This window comes from Limulus polyphemus, unplaced genomic scaffold (genome assembly GCF_000517525.1).
Source record: "Limulus polyphemus unplaced genomic scaffold, Limulus_polyphemus-2.1.2 Scaffold2660, whole genome shotgun sequence".
In the NCBI taxonomy this organism is placed as follows: domain Eukaryota; kingdom Metazoa; phylum Arthropoda; class Merostomata; order Xiphosura; family Limulidae; genus Limulus; species Limulus polyphemus.
The window spans coordinates 2,008-17,177 of NW_013668270.1; the positions used below are offsets into that span (position 1 = coordinate 2,008).

At 31.3% G+C, this 15,170-nt stretch overlaps 1 protein-coding gene across 1 annotated transcript; it reads left to right on the forward strand.

Moving 5' to 3' along the window:
* Window positions 1-244: 244 nt before the first annotated feature.
* On the forward strand, window positions 245-7,129 carry LOC106467560 (cytochrome b5-like). Its single transcript, XM_013927920.2, has 6 exons — window positions 245-481; window positions 1,283-1,319; window positions 2,954-3,045; window positions 3,392-3,421; window positions 5,171-5,211; window positions 6,670-7,129. Exons 1-6 carry the CDS (start codon window positions 359-361, stop codon window positions 6,752-6,754), a joined length of 408 nt encoding a protein of 135 aa, XP_013783374.1. The 5' UTR covers window positions 245-358; the 3' UTR covers window positions 6,755-7,129.
* The last annotated feature ends 8,041 nt before the right edge of the window (window positions 7,130-15,170 follow it).

The window sequence follows — 15,170 nt, forward strand, 5'->3', positions numbered from 1 at the left end:
GGTAATGAAGAAAAACTTTAATATAAGTTTAACATAACAGCAAATGTACAAGGTTTCGACAAGGTACCTGATGATGACAAAACCTTGTCGAAACGTTGTTCATTTGCTGTTATGTTAAACTTATATTAAAGTTTTTCTTCATTACCCATTCAAGCCGTCTCCAGCCATTAAAAGTGCATTTAGCTTCTTTGTGCAGCTTTGCGTTACTTTAGACCATTCCACTGGAGGGCGCTGCGTGTTAACAGTGTGTTGTATCTGCATGGACTATAGAAGGCCGTGGTCCTTGTTTTTCCTTGTGTTCCAAGGTCGAGTGTGAGGCGGAGAAAAACTATTAAAATAATTCTATAAATTTTTATAGATGTCGGAATCAGAAAGTATGAAAACCCTAACTCTCGAAGAAATAGCCAAACATAATGAAAAGAACTCATTATGGGTTTTAATTCATCACAACGTGTATGATGTTAGTAAATTCATAGAAGAGGTAAGTTATCGTGTACTAAGTTATAACTTGTCATTTATGATACTCCGCATTGTACAGGTACGTGCATCCCAACGCACCACGAGTAATATTCAGTATGAGGTTGTGTTACAGTTAAAACTGTTACTACTAGCGTTATTTCTTTTGAATCTTTGTTATACAAAAACAGTTATTTCTATCTTTTTTTTTAATTTAAATGTATTTTTTGTTGTTGCTTACTTTTTTTTCTTTCAGCATTTTGTTTTGTGCCTAAAAATGTTGTTGGCTAGTTTGTGTTTTTCCCGTTTTTTGTTTGCACAATTCTGGATTAGGTCTTTTGCATTGCCTCCATCCATTCGTAAACCTATGTCTCGTTAAGTTTTTAATTTTACACTAAAACTAAAATACACATATATTTACAGATGGATGAAGGCAATGCAAAAGACCTGATCCTGAATAATGCAAACAAAAAGTCTGAAATCGAAAAACGATTATAAACTCTTTAGCCGTATGTTTCTTGTTCTATAGCTGATGTAGTAAGAGTTTTTGTTTCGTTTTTTGTGTTTTAATTTTAGCAAAATTCCATTTTAATTAAAGACTAAAATTATTCATCTGTTCACAACCGGAAATAATTCACGAGAACACCCAAAATGCCCTGTAGAGAATTACCCTAGATATGAATAAGATATAAGCAAATTTTTTAAGCATATTTTTAAGCATATTTGTGATATAAGCAAATACATTTAAAAAAATGTAAAGTTTTTGTTTAGTTTTATTTTATATAAGCCTATGACATCTTTCTACTCTAATGATACTATTTTTCAGCACCCTGGTGGTGAAGAGATTTTGCTGGAACAAGGAGGTAAAAAATTATAATTCTATTTCAAAATATGATAGTTATAGGACAGTGTATGATAGTACACAGTTTCTCATTAATTGGAATTTTAGTCAATTACATTTCTTTCAGGACTTAATTTGTCGCTATTGCTGGGGTAGCTAGTGTATTTTTGAAATGGACTTTGTATAGTGCTTGAGTTTTTCTTCTGAATACATAAACAGTAGAACTAACTAACCTTCAAATTTATATTGATTCTTGGAATCGTAAAAGATCTGACTAAAGTGCACAGGCATAACTCAGAAACACTGATAATTTTTTTAAGGATTTCACTGACAGTTGTTAATCCATGCTGTAGGTTGTTGGTTTTCAAAGAGTGAGGCATGCGCCACTAAGGGGTGGGAAAGAATGGACAAGTATCTGGCAATATAAGATTTTTTTTTATGTTTCTTCAAAATATTGTTCATAAAATAACAATCCTCCTTGAGCTAAAAATATCCAAGAATCAATGCAAAAATAGTTTCTTACAAAGAGAAGGAACTCATGGAACATGAATAATGAAAGATGAGGGGGTGTAGAATAAAAGCTTGTAAACCTCCTATGTAATCTTTTCAGTGTAGTTTGTTCATTGAAATACTTACAGCAGGCAAACTAATTGAAATGAATATAGAAGGTCACACAACGTTCATATCAAGTAAATCATATGAATACTCAATTTACCAGGAGCTGCAATATGAACATTGTTGAATGGGTGTATCCAGGTCATTAATTTAAACAGTTAAAAAAATCTTCTCTGAAGTAGTGATTTCATCATTAAAATGAGGTGACAAAGCTATTTATGATGAAATATAAAGTTGGACCAGCCTTTCTCATAGAATACAAATACAGTACCTCTATTATTTGTTAACATTTACCACTAGCAAGATGTCAGATTCATAAAGTTAGTTTACATTATGTTGCATTTGTGTTGTCCAGTGACTTAGAAGTAATTATTGACTTAATCCTTGAGGTATGGGAAAGTACAATAGCACAATGAAACTATTTTAATATCAAACTTTTGGTTCTATTATATGCTGTCCATGCTATTGTTATTTATAATTCAAAGTTTGTTTGGTGCTGGAAAACAGGTTTAAGCTTAAGAATGAGGTTTTTATTAATTTTTCTGTGAATTAGTCATTTATTTTTTTGGGAAGAGCATTTTTCTCTGTTATTCTGAAATAAAACATTTTATGACATTTGACTTGGTGCTGTAGACTTGATGTGACTTGGACTTATTGTGTAGCTAAGATTGCATTACGTTAGGAAGGAAAGCATCCAATTTTTTTTTTCAACATTTGAGCATGTGTGGCAAAAGATTCTTCAAACCTTTTTCATAACACATTTGTATTAAGCATTCCTTTGTTTAAACAGAACTCTCACTTAAGCTGTAATTCAAAACCATTATCTGTAACCATACAAGTGTAGAACTATCAGGTGTAAGAATAAATCTATGTAAAAATTTTAATATCTATCTTTTCACAATTAACCTGGAAAAACCTGAGTAAACCATCAGAGCTGAGAGAAAAAAAATAATATTGTAGACAAACTTTAACTGACTTTTAAGAGGAAACATTGTTTTTTTTCATTGTAAAGATTTATAATTAGATATTATGTGGTTTTAGGAAAAAATGCAACAGATGCATTTGAAGATGTAGGCCACTCATCTGATGCTCGGGATTTGATGAAACAGTACAAGATTGGAGAACTGTGTGAAGTATGTAAACCTCATTTACTGCTAGCAGTTATGCTAAACTTCTAGAATGTATTTATATATGCATCACAGATTTTGTTAAACCTTACCTCAAGTGTTACAGAAAAATTTGAAAAGAAATTTATATATAATAGTTTTTTATATGTTAAAAAACATTTGATAAAGTATTGAAATAATATTTGATGTGCAATCATTATAAGAGTGGTAATAAATGTAAACTAGGTAATCAAATATTCATGAAAGTATACTTGATAGTTTTATGCAGTAAAGTTTAATGTCACAATTTCTTTATCACAAAAGAATTAAATGAGTGTGTTTAAACTAATAGCATTCATATTTTCTATTTCAGGAGGATCAGAAAAAAGTGCCTCAGTTTGGAGTAAGTATCTTTTTTTGAAATTTAATCATAACATATACAAATATTGAAACATCATATGTTTATATAGATACAGGTCTTGTTAATGGAAACATAATGTTTACTGAATATTTGTAATATTACTTGTTTTAAATGGTATTACAAATTGTCGTCTGTATAAATTTATTGGCGTTTATATATTTTTATAAATTTGTTACCAGCTTTACAAAACTTGAATTTTTTTGAAATTTAGAAATTCCTCAAATGATATAGTTTATAACTCATAAGACCATACCTAATATTATTTTAAATGTAATGTGTGTCGGATATACCATCACAATAAAACTGATAATAATTTAAATCTTGTTCTTCACCAGCAATATGCAGATTTCTGTTAAGAAGAGAGTATAATACCTTTCAGAAGTAACTTGTTTGTTGAATGACACCACTGTTATTTTATGATTTATTGTTATTAAAATGTCATGTCCTACCACCTCAGGCATATACATCTTAATATTTGATGTCTCTTAAAAGACTGATATTAATACGTTTCAAATAAGATTGTATGTTGTAATTCAGCTGACATGATGACCTCTGTTTTTGAGTGAAAGTCTGTGTTATCAATGACATGTAATAAACAAGGTGTAGTTGAAATGTTTATAATGGAATCTTTATCGGACCAGTAAACAATAATGCAGTTTAATTACTATTAGTCTTATGGCTAAATTTTGCTTTATACAGCCATCTCTAGTAAAATGTGATGCTTCATCAACTAAAGCATTCTACCATGTTGGCCCAATTATAGCACAATCTCGAATATAAGGTGACCTTGATTTTCAAAGACCATGGGAAAGAAAAAACTTGAGTGTCACAAAGTCATTTTTCAGGTCCACAAAATCAGTACTATTACTGAAAAGCTTCCATGTGGATTAGTTGCAAGACATTGAGCAAATGTGGTGTGCATGTGTAGACGGATGCTATCTGGACATTCAGGAATGCAACAGGCTAGAGTAGGAGGAAGGGGCTTGTGGTCAGTCACAATCATAAGGGGACTATGAATTTTACAGCCTAATTATTAATCAAAAACATTGCTTATAATCTGGCCAATATGGTATATCCCTTATTTTAAAGTAGCATATATAGACAATGATACCAGTTATTTTTATCAATGTGAAATTTATTACCTTTATTTTAAATCAATAGTAAACAGAAAATTCTAACTAATCGTTTTTAAAGTGACAACTTCATCATTCTTGAATTGGCCCAATTTAAATACATTTAATTTTCATAACTTAAAGGTTGTTTAGAATTTTTTCTTTTAATTTTTAGATCATTTGTTGAGTAATTTTTTATGAAATAGTGTACAAACATTCACATACATTTATATATATTACTGAAAGTAAATACTTCTGTGTAATAATATATTTACATTTTAAGTTTGTTAATTGGAGCTAGACATATTAACATTTTCAATTTATAATTATTTAACTATCAAGTTAGATATTGTTTTAATCTTGTAAGCAGCTTAAAAATGAATATTTCCCTTAGCTTTAAAGAGAGTTCTGTGTTGTCTTTTAAGCTATAGTGTACACAAGAGCAATTTATCATGCTTAACAGTTTTTCTTATAATTTCTAATATTATGCAATTAAACTAAGTTGTAGCATTTCTATAGTTGTTTTAGTATGTGTGCTTTTAAGCAAGGGAGAAGTTATTCCTAATGATAATTTATCTGAGTATGTATCATTAAACACATGTATGCTGTTTATATGTAGGAAAAGACACAATGGGCACAATCATCTAGCAGCGAAAGGAGGTATGTTTAATTACTAATTAAAACAAAAATTATTATATTAACAGATTTATTCCACACTAAATTATAAGTAGGACTTTTTTTGTTGGTTTCTATTTTTCCTGTAACAACACCTGTTGTAGAGGTTTCGTGAATGCATGAATTAACTCTAAAGTGCCTGGATACATCAGTTCACCCATTGTATTGTTTGTTTTATTACATTACAAACAAATTACTGGATGAAATAGTTTTAAAATTATAATGAACTTTCTACAAATTATATGAGTTCCACAAATAAAATAAAATATGATGTTTTTGAATTCAAAATCATTTCATTCTAATGTTTTCAAGAAACAATTGAAAATGCATACCTTTCTTGTAGATTTTAATTATTGATCTTTATGTCTTCCTACATTATTTTAAAATGTTCCTATGAAGTTTTTATTTTGTAAAGCTGTAAATGCTTAACCTTGTTTTGATTACAAACACAACATACACAGTTTCACTGTGTTTATAAACATTGATGTACCATATCAAAATTATAAGCATGCCAACTTTTTGAGATTGTTGATTTAATGTAATTTAATTATGTAATATGTTTTAAACCTAATATATATGTACACACACACACACACTTTTTACATTTCTTTTTGGTGATTTTCATTGCCCATTCAAACCATTAGTTAAGTACGTAAGACTTAAGGTAAAAATGACTTGATCAACGGTGGCCTGGTAAAGAAAATAAAACTTCATATAGTATGGTACAAAACTACGAACTAAACCCACCTGTCTTGTTCTCTGAAAAACAATTCCTATCATATTACAACATCAGAATTCAAATCTGGACTATAATTGTGGAAAAAGTTGTTCACTTGTATTGAAGTTACAAGATACAAATTAACTTTATTTTGTTCAAAACCATTTCAACTTTTCTCTTAGGGTGTTATGAATACCATATTTTGCTCAGAAAAAATGAAGGAAATTCACAAGCACTAATAATGTGTTTGTTCAGAACTTGTTGTGATGAATTAAAAACGAAAATTTGTTTTTAAAAATATGTTATTTTTAAAATTAATTAAATAAATTTTGTTTTTTAAAATAATTTTAACTCTGGAGTAGTAAAATGTGAAAAAATGACTGCAAGCTTATTTTGTTATAATTTTTTTCATTCAGTGGTGTAATTTAACCATCAGATGTAGGATGCATCAGAGTTAAGCCTATTATTATATTTCTTTTTTTTTTGTGCAGTAAACTTTATTTGCTGCCTATGTATGTATGATCTTTTGAGGCTTTTTTAATTGTCTGCCTATTTCAGCTTTCCTTTTTTTCTTAGTTATTTCTATGAATCTTTTAATTATAATTTTTATACATGTCAAAATTCATAACATTGCACATATGACATTTGATATGTTTATCTCTTGGATCTATTATATGATATTTGAGACAAAAACTTATCTTAATTTTTTTTCATCTCTTTTTCAGCTCATGGTTAAGTTGGGTAGTTCCAGTAAGTGTGGCCGTTTTAGTTTCGCTATTGTACAGATGGTACAACTTTTCTCAGCACTAGAGTAATTAATTTGAAATATTCATTAAACAGGCACAGTTGTTTTTCTTGTATGGATTATAAAAAGGTGGCATATAATATTGGATCAATTTATATTTCTTGGGACCTTGATGTTAACATTTCCAAAACAAACTGCTGTATTTAATATAGAGACAGAAGTGGTTGTGACTTTAATCTTTAAATTGATGAAGACTGTATTTTTTCTCTCAGTTGATAAAGCTAAATGTTCAGATTTAAAACTTAATAACTGTATGAGTGTTTTAAGTTTCAATAAAATGAAGTGTTTTGCTCCATATCAAAATGATGATAAAAATATTAATTGCAGTGGTACATATTTGTCCGATAATTCATTTTATGAACAGAACAGTTTGAGCTGAACTTTAGTGCAAAAGAAATAGTAAATCTTTTTGTTTATTCTTTCTTGGCACCTTTCTGGTGTGAAGTGCACACGTACATATCAAATTTAACAATTTAAGTAAAAATGATAATTCTTAACTGTATTTGAATAATTCTTTACTCAGAAGCCTTTAAAATCTGGCATATTGTCATTTAATGTAATTCAAAAAGAAAAATGAAAATAAAAATTACATTTCTGGGTAGTTCTAAGGAGTTCTGTTTGTAAACAACATAATTACTGATTTTTTTTATATGCCCATCTCAAAGCATAGGTTCACATTTGCTAAAACTGTCCTCTCTGATTTTATAAATACATCCTCTCAGTTTCCACTCTTTTATGACTTCCTGGCAGGTAATTTAACATCTACTAACGAAATTTATCTTTCAAAATAGTTACAGGCAAAGTTTAAATGCCATTTTATAGAGCAGGTTATAAACTATTTACATCAATATAGACTGAATAGGGTGGTGTGAAAAGCATATTTAATGTAGCATGAGAAAATGATTAAAAGAAAAGAATATTATGTTTTGTTAAAAAAGTATCTCACAACAAAATTTTTAAATTTCACGAGTGGTTGAAATGTTGTAAAAAAAGATAAAAATAAATAATTCACTCAAAAGCTGTATCTTTGGACTTTTATTTAAAGTTAATTTTGTGCAGTTTGGTTAAGTATTTTCACTGTGAGAAGAAAACAGATTAAGAAATGTTAATGACACAAACTAATTCAGAAATGATTAAAATACATAAAAAATCCGAACAATATATCATGTAATTCCATTATCTCTTAAGGAACAAATTACTAACTAAAGTTTTTGACTCATAATAAAACAACAAAATAAATGACTTATAATTCTAGGGTAGAAACGTAAAGGTACTTATGAAGCTTAGAAACTGAAATGTCAGCTAATAAAGAAAAATTTTCTTCTGGAGTTGTAGGTAATTTTTCAAATTGTTTAACATATCAACTACTTTTAAAACTTCTGTTTAATATTTACACTTTTTTTATTTGGTATATGAATAATTCAGTATCATAACTGCTATGAAGGTACAGTTCAACCTTGTATAATTTGCCAAATCAATATTTCTGAGTTTTCTTTTGACTTTAGGGTAATTGTGGTTTTTTGTTGGTATTTTGTCAGTGAAAAAATGTTTTTAAAGACTTTGTCATAGCTTAAGGAATATGATTTTATTTCTCTGTTTATTTTATAAAAGTTTCATGATTAATAAATAAAACAAAGGGCAGTATTTTTTTTATGTTTTACTTGAATACCATATGTAGTTTGCCATCTTCAGTCTACTTTTTTTTTACTGAATATAATATAGGGATCTGGTGTTTAATTGTTATTGATAATAACAGAGTGAAGGTAGAGATAGTGCATAATGTGTCAAACAAACTACATTTGCTAAATCCAATGCTGATGAGTCCTTTCATTGAATACTGGAACTTTTTACGCTGGTTGAGATACATTGTTTTAAATCATAATGCAACTATTATACCTGTTGGTAGTAAACCCTTGAAAATGAAACAGATCATAACATTTCATTGGCTGAAATAGCTTTTGATTTTCAAAGTGTGATAAAATTATGTTTTATAAATATTTGCGTGGACATTATAGCCATATGGTTAGTAATTAAACTATAAATTACTTTTATAGAAAATTTTAGAACTTGTCAGACCTGGTAATATGTATGATTTTCCTAGTAATGAAATTTTTTAATGGTTTTCTTATATCTTTGGTAATTTTTAAACATTAATCGAGGGTAGTAATTGATAGTATTTGAGTGATGTGTTGTATGTAAAAACTTGCGTGCATATTTTGATATATAAAAACTGCATATTACATTTTTAATTCCTGTCCATTTATTTTATAGAATTTGCTTAATCAATTTATAGGTTAACACATTTATCTCTTTCCCCAACCAGAGACAAAATAGTGTTTTTGGATGGCAGGGAAGGGAACAAGAATTTCCAGTAATTATTCCTTGGAGGTGTTACATGCAGCTTGGAAATTCTGGAATCTGCTGTATCGAAATATGCAATTTCTTTGATGGTAAACTATTTCAGTCAGGCGTTAGAAGAGGTCAAAGAGATGCGGGGTTTTAGAATGGCCACACCAGGTTACAGCAATGGTCACATACATTAATCAATTATATCTTCTTCTTTTTTATCCTCAAGTCAAATTATGTGACCTTTCCTCATTGTCTCTTTGAGGTTGGGAAACCTTGTTATTGATTGTCTGATCTGGTGGAAGGCTACTACTATAAGTACTGTCCTTGTCAGCACCAAACTTATTTTTGAGTGCCACCATAGCATCATTGGACTTGATAAAAGAAGTTGCCTCAACAAGAGCTATCAAAAAGTTTATTATGATCGCATTCACAGCTGCTATACAGGTTGCAGGTCAAACGTCTTGGAACCTTTGACATGCAGATAATTGAGGGAATAATGGTGATTGATAATTATATGCCGAAGAGTATTAATGTTTCAGTTGTGGTCAGCAGGGTTTAGTGCTATCTGCAGAAGATATATTGTGCTATGACATGAAAAACCGAAGCAAGAACGGGCAAAGAAGAAGGATCGTGTATAATTAACTATGAGATTTCTGCTGATGATGTGGCCAATCATAACTTGGTCAACTTTTGCCTGATTTGGAAAATGTAAATGTAATCACCTCATCTCATCGTATGCAACATTATTTATAAGTTTCACTAAAATTGTATAAATCCTTTTTACATCCGACCCTTACCAACAAGGTGCTTATGGTTGAAGGAAAAATCCTGTATTAATTTTTTAAATCATTGCTGTATATCTTATTTACTTTTGATCAGAAGTTACTAATATAACTCTTTGCCACCTAGAAACCAACAATTTTCGTGTGGATAAGGTGAACCTCGGACTCCAGCCCTTTTGTGCTTTGTATCATGATACAAATTCAGATTTTTTTTATCAAAACCCAGGCTTGCGTCTTTTAAAGAATGCATGTGGACTTGTACCTGATTGGCTGCACGTTGCAACACGTCACCATGATAGTCTCATTTGCACGTGATACAAAATTTTAAAGGAATTACAAAGCTTATAGTGCGGTGTTAGTTTCTCGTCTATTTAAATATTTTTCAAAGCAAAATGAAATATTGAGGTAAAATAGTGGATGAGATTCAGGGAATTATTTTCCCGAAAGGGGGCCGAAGGCTACTTGTAGGGGTCAACTGTTTTAACCATTGGCACTAATATACAGTTGTGTGTTGGCTGTCAATCATTAGTGAGTACACACTAAGATGACGTCACATAAGGGACGCTTAACGTTGCAATTTTTACTGTCGTCACGTCAGTAAAACGTGCGTATGCCATGAATCACGAGAATAATTATGAATTCTGTAGGCTACAACATAGTATGACATATTAACTTGAAAAGCAAGAAATATAAATATTTGTTACTCCTAATTTTGGTCTTATTTATTCTTGAAACGGAACATTTTCTGGTACCTTGCGGAAGAACATCTAGTATACGTACATGTAAAGGTGTTCGTTTCTTGTACATTTAATAACGTACAAAGGAAAAGGAAAAGCAAAACGCGTCATAAGCTACCATTGTTAGCCTTGAAAGTTCCAATAAGGCATCTTGTGTATATATACATATAAATACCGGTTAGAATAAAATGTTTTTTATCCGTAGTATAAAAAGTTGCATGCCTTGCTAAAATAGTCACAAGACGCCACTACTTCAAGGTTTCTTGTTTCTTTTAGTAATTACAAAATTTTATTCCAGTTTCTTCCTTAAAACTTCGTCATATTTTGATCACTCAGTAATATATAGCTTTAAATATATATATATATGTTTAACCAGGTAAACGATTTCCCGAAGATAGAATATTAAGTTGATTTTGCTCTATGCTTTTAGTTGATGAGCTAGCTTCACTTTTAACCACTGGCACTGAAAATTTGTAGTGGTAACTCTGAATAGCAATTTGAACAGAAACCAGGATCTCAGCCGCCGCTCCCATCATGCTTATGTTCTCACCATCTGCTGATTGTTTATTCTGGAGTTTTCCTTTGCTTAACTTACACCACATTTTAAAACCAGCATCTGCTTCTCATCTGAAGAATACCATTACGACAAAGGTTCGGGCGATTCTTGAGGAAATGTTATATGTTGCAATATACAATCCTATTGTCAGAATGAACGCAGTAATCGAAAATTGTGGTGGCAACATTGAATAGATGCTATAATGGCGTCCCTAGTATCATTTCCAGAATCTAGTAGGATGCATTCCTCTTAACCTCTTGTGGTGGCAACATTGAATAGATGCTATAATGGCGTCCCTAGTATCATTTCCAGAATCTAGTATGATGCATTCCTCTTAACCTCTTGTGGTGGCAACATTGAATAGATATTATAATGGCATCCCCAGTATCATTTACAGAATCTAGTATGATGCATTCCTCTTAACCTCTTGTGGTGGCAACATTGAATAGATACTATAATGGCGTCTGTAGTATCATTTTCAGAATCCAATATGATGCATTCCTCTTAACCTCTTGTGGTGGCAACATTGAATAGATGCTATAATTGCGTCCCTAGTATCATTTCCAGAATCTGTCAGTCAGTCAGTAGACACAAAACGACGTCCCATAAGGGACGCTTAACATTGCAAACACAGTAATATCAGCTTTAAACAACAGGAGAAGTGAACGCAAAATACTGACTGAAATCAAACCGTGAAAAGCGCCACAAGACGGCTCAATGGTTCGCTTGCCAAGATGCGAGTTGGAAGGTTTAAGTGTAACTATATTTCCTTTTTAAACCACTACGTTAACAACATGTATATTCTTAAAGAAAAAGAAACACCAACAGGTTTATCCATTTCAAAAAAGGTGAAACCAGTTTTAAATTTTGACTTTAAAAACACAAATTCTATTATTGTATAATGTATTTTTAGGTAATGTTAGCTATTAAAACATAATATAAGTTATATTATATTATATAATCATCATGTTTCCTTGTTGACTAATCATTACACCAATACATTATACAAAACTAAAGTTCCGCGTTTTAACTATGGTAAGCCAGATCCTAACCTTAAAGAGACAAAACTCGATGTGAAGTTCAAGAAAATAAATGCTTTATTAACTGAAGATTCATGGCTGATCGTTGAAGTGGAGGAGTATTGCATTGTGATGAAATTAGAGAAGAATTGGTTGGTTGGTTGGCGTTTTTTTGACGTAAAGCAACTAGGCTATCTGCTCCATTTGAGAAGAAACTGTAACTAAAGTTAAGTGAAGGTAACTCGCTCAGTCAGCAGACAATAGTAAAAACAACAACAACCTCACGATGGTGAGGCCAACATATTGAGCAATTTCATGTTTGTGTCAGTTAGAACACTTTGTGTATGGAATAAATTAAAAAAATATTAATTAATCTCTCATTTTCTATATAAAATATATATAGGGGCCCAGCAGTACTTAATAAAATTAATTGTAATATTAATGGTATTTATCTTTACTTCATAACGAGTAAAGTTCTGAATCCACAAGCAATTCGATGCATAAATAGTTTAGAAATTAGAAATAATTTGTCGAAAAACCGATGGGGCATGGTCTCCATCAGTAATTCTAGTTTTAGACTTTTCTGTTCTAAAAGGATGTTCGGGACAATCCGTAGAGTTTTCTAAATGGATATAGGGCCCAGTTGCTTTTTTAGAACTTGTGTTTCTATGTAATTTTTATACAAAATAAGTACAAAATTGGAAATTTAAAAACCTGCAAATGAGGATCGTAAAAAAAGTGAGGAAACAAGGGTGGAGATAATGCAGACATCATTTACTGAAACTACAAACCCCTATTTTGGCTCCATGTTATTACCTAGAAATATATGCCTGGACTAAGACACAGCCCCCACTAAGCAGGTATAAAATTTTACCAGTAGAAAAGTATACTTTTCAAATAAACCTCAGTGACTTTTAAAGTAATTATTCGATGAATATTTTTAATAAAATTTAATATCATGCGTATCGATTTTTTTACTCCTTCACTTCAGACATAATATATAGGTTGGCTCTCTAAAGACACCGATTGTATAGTGTAGAAAGAATTGAGTATCTACATGCTACAGTCATACAATGTTCATCTATTATTGGCTGGTAATTTCTCTTTCACCCTGTACTTAAACTTTTTATAGGAACACCAAATGTCTGTAAGAAAGCTAACTTCAAGGGGTAATGATAACATCGTTTACACTATAATAATTATGTTTTTAGCTTATGTTAAATATAGAAGAAACAAGTCGGTTTTTCAATACTCCTACGACTTCACAGTAACTTATTTAGTATTCTACAAAAGGTTTGGGTGCAATATGCCAAGCCGATTGGATTGTAGGCTGGCAATAGAATAGTAATACAAAAAAATTAGTATCACGTACTAGCCTTTTTGAGCGGATTTTCTTTTCCTTGTAAGTCTAACATGCGTGCTTTTTTGGGCATTTTTATACGTGTACAGTCTTAGCAATCAATAGTAAATATTTTAAAGTGTTGTTTGAACTGAATCTTTACTGTTTAAGATGTTGTTTGCCAGAAAGTTTTATTAGGGTTTTGTGCAGTTGCTTGCGATCCCTATTATGACCCATTATAGTGGTTCATGATGAAACGTATTAATTCATACTGGCTTTAAAATCCAAGACATAAGTAGTTTCAAACAACTCAGTTAGGTCAGTGAAACAGCTTATTGCTGTCCAGTCGAACTTTATATGTTTTGAGATATGAAAGTCAAGCTGGTTTATAGTTTATCAGCTGATCGAGATATATAAGTTTTGGAATTCTCTGTGAGCCAACCAGAGAAGGAACTAGCGCGGTGCAATGTCCCGGGGCCTAGTCTGGTCTTATATTCTGAAAAAAAGGGGCCCCGATCATTTCTTTACCCCGGGGTACCTGAACCACTGGAGCCAACATATTTCACATTCCAAACAAAGTTCTTGATTTGCATCAATCTTCAAATATCTAGAATGTTTAACACCTATTTGTACTTATTAAATTTCGTAGTTGGTACTTTTCTAAAAACTATGTATGCTTGCATGTGCTTCCCATAATGTTCCCCTTGCAAGTCAGCGGTAAGTTCACGGACTTACAACACTAAAATCCGAGGCTCAATTCCCCGCTGTGGACAGAGTACATATAGTTCATTGTGTATCTTTGCGTTAAAAATAACAACCTAAGCTAAATATTTTGTTTCTTTTTTTCAATCATAAAAAAGTTTTTAAAACAAGTTGATAACATTAAAAACACATTATTATTTTTATTATTATACAGGGCTGTATTAAGAATCTCTAGGGTTATAGGCATTAAGGGGAAAAATTAAACAAAATCAAATTAAAAACAAAATGGCTCTATATGAAGATACAGTTTGTAACCTTGTGTTCAAAATTCTTCTAAACTTCTTTCTCACGTGTATGCTCTATTTAATTCATTATTTCAAGCTTTTTATTAATCCACTGTCTGGAAATAAGCTGCTATCAAGTTATTCGAAAGAAAACCTTTCAGCTCAGCTAACCCAATTAGCTATTGCTCTAACCCCCAGGGCCCGGCATGGCCAGGTGGTTAGCGCGCAGTTTCGAATCCCCGTCCTACCAAACAAGCTCGCCCTTTCAGCCGTGAGGGCGTTATAATGTGACGGTCAATCTCACTATTCGTTTGTAAAACAGTTGGCGGTGGGTGGTGATGACTAGCTGCCTTCCCTCTAGTTTTACACTGCTAAATTAGGGACGGCTAGCGCAGATAGCCTTCGTGTAGCTTTGCGCGAAATTGAAAACAAACAAACAATCTACCCCCAGTGGCACAGCAGCATGTCTGCGGACTTAAAACATTAGAAACCGGTTTTTGATACCCATGGTGGGCAGAGCACAGATAGCCCTCTGTGTAGTTTTGTGCTTAACTTCAAACAAACAAACAAACAAACAAGCTATTGCCCTATTAGATAAAAAAAATCTTTATATATATATATATGTATAATAGTCTTGTTTGGTTTCTCAAAAA

What these genes read in the sequence shown, in the direction of transcription:
- LOC106467560 (XM_013927920.2), top strand. Translation starts at nt 359, where the DNA reads ATGTCGGAATCAGAAAGTATGAAAACCCTAACTCTCGAAGAAATAGCC. An exon ending in AGATTGGAGAACTGTGTGAA is followed by an intron (nt 3,046 to 3,391) that starts GTATGTAAACCT and finishes TTTCTATTTCAG; the next exon opens with GAGGATCAGAAAAAAGTGCC. An exon ending in AAAAAGTGCCTCAGTTTGGA is followed by an intron (nt 3,422 to 5,170) that starts GTAAGTATCTTT and finishes GTTTATATGTAG; the next exon opens with GAAAAGACACAATGGGCACA.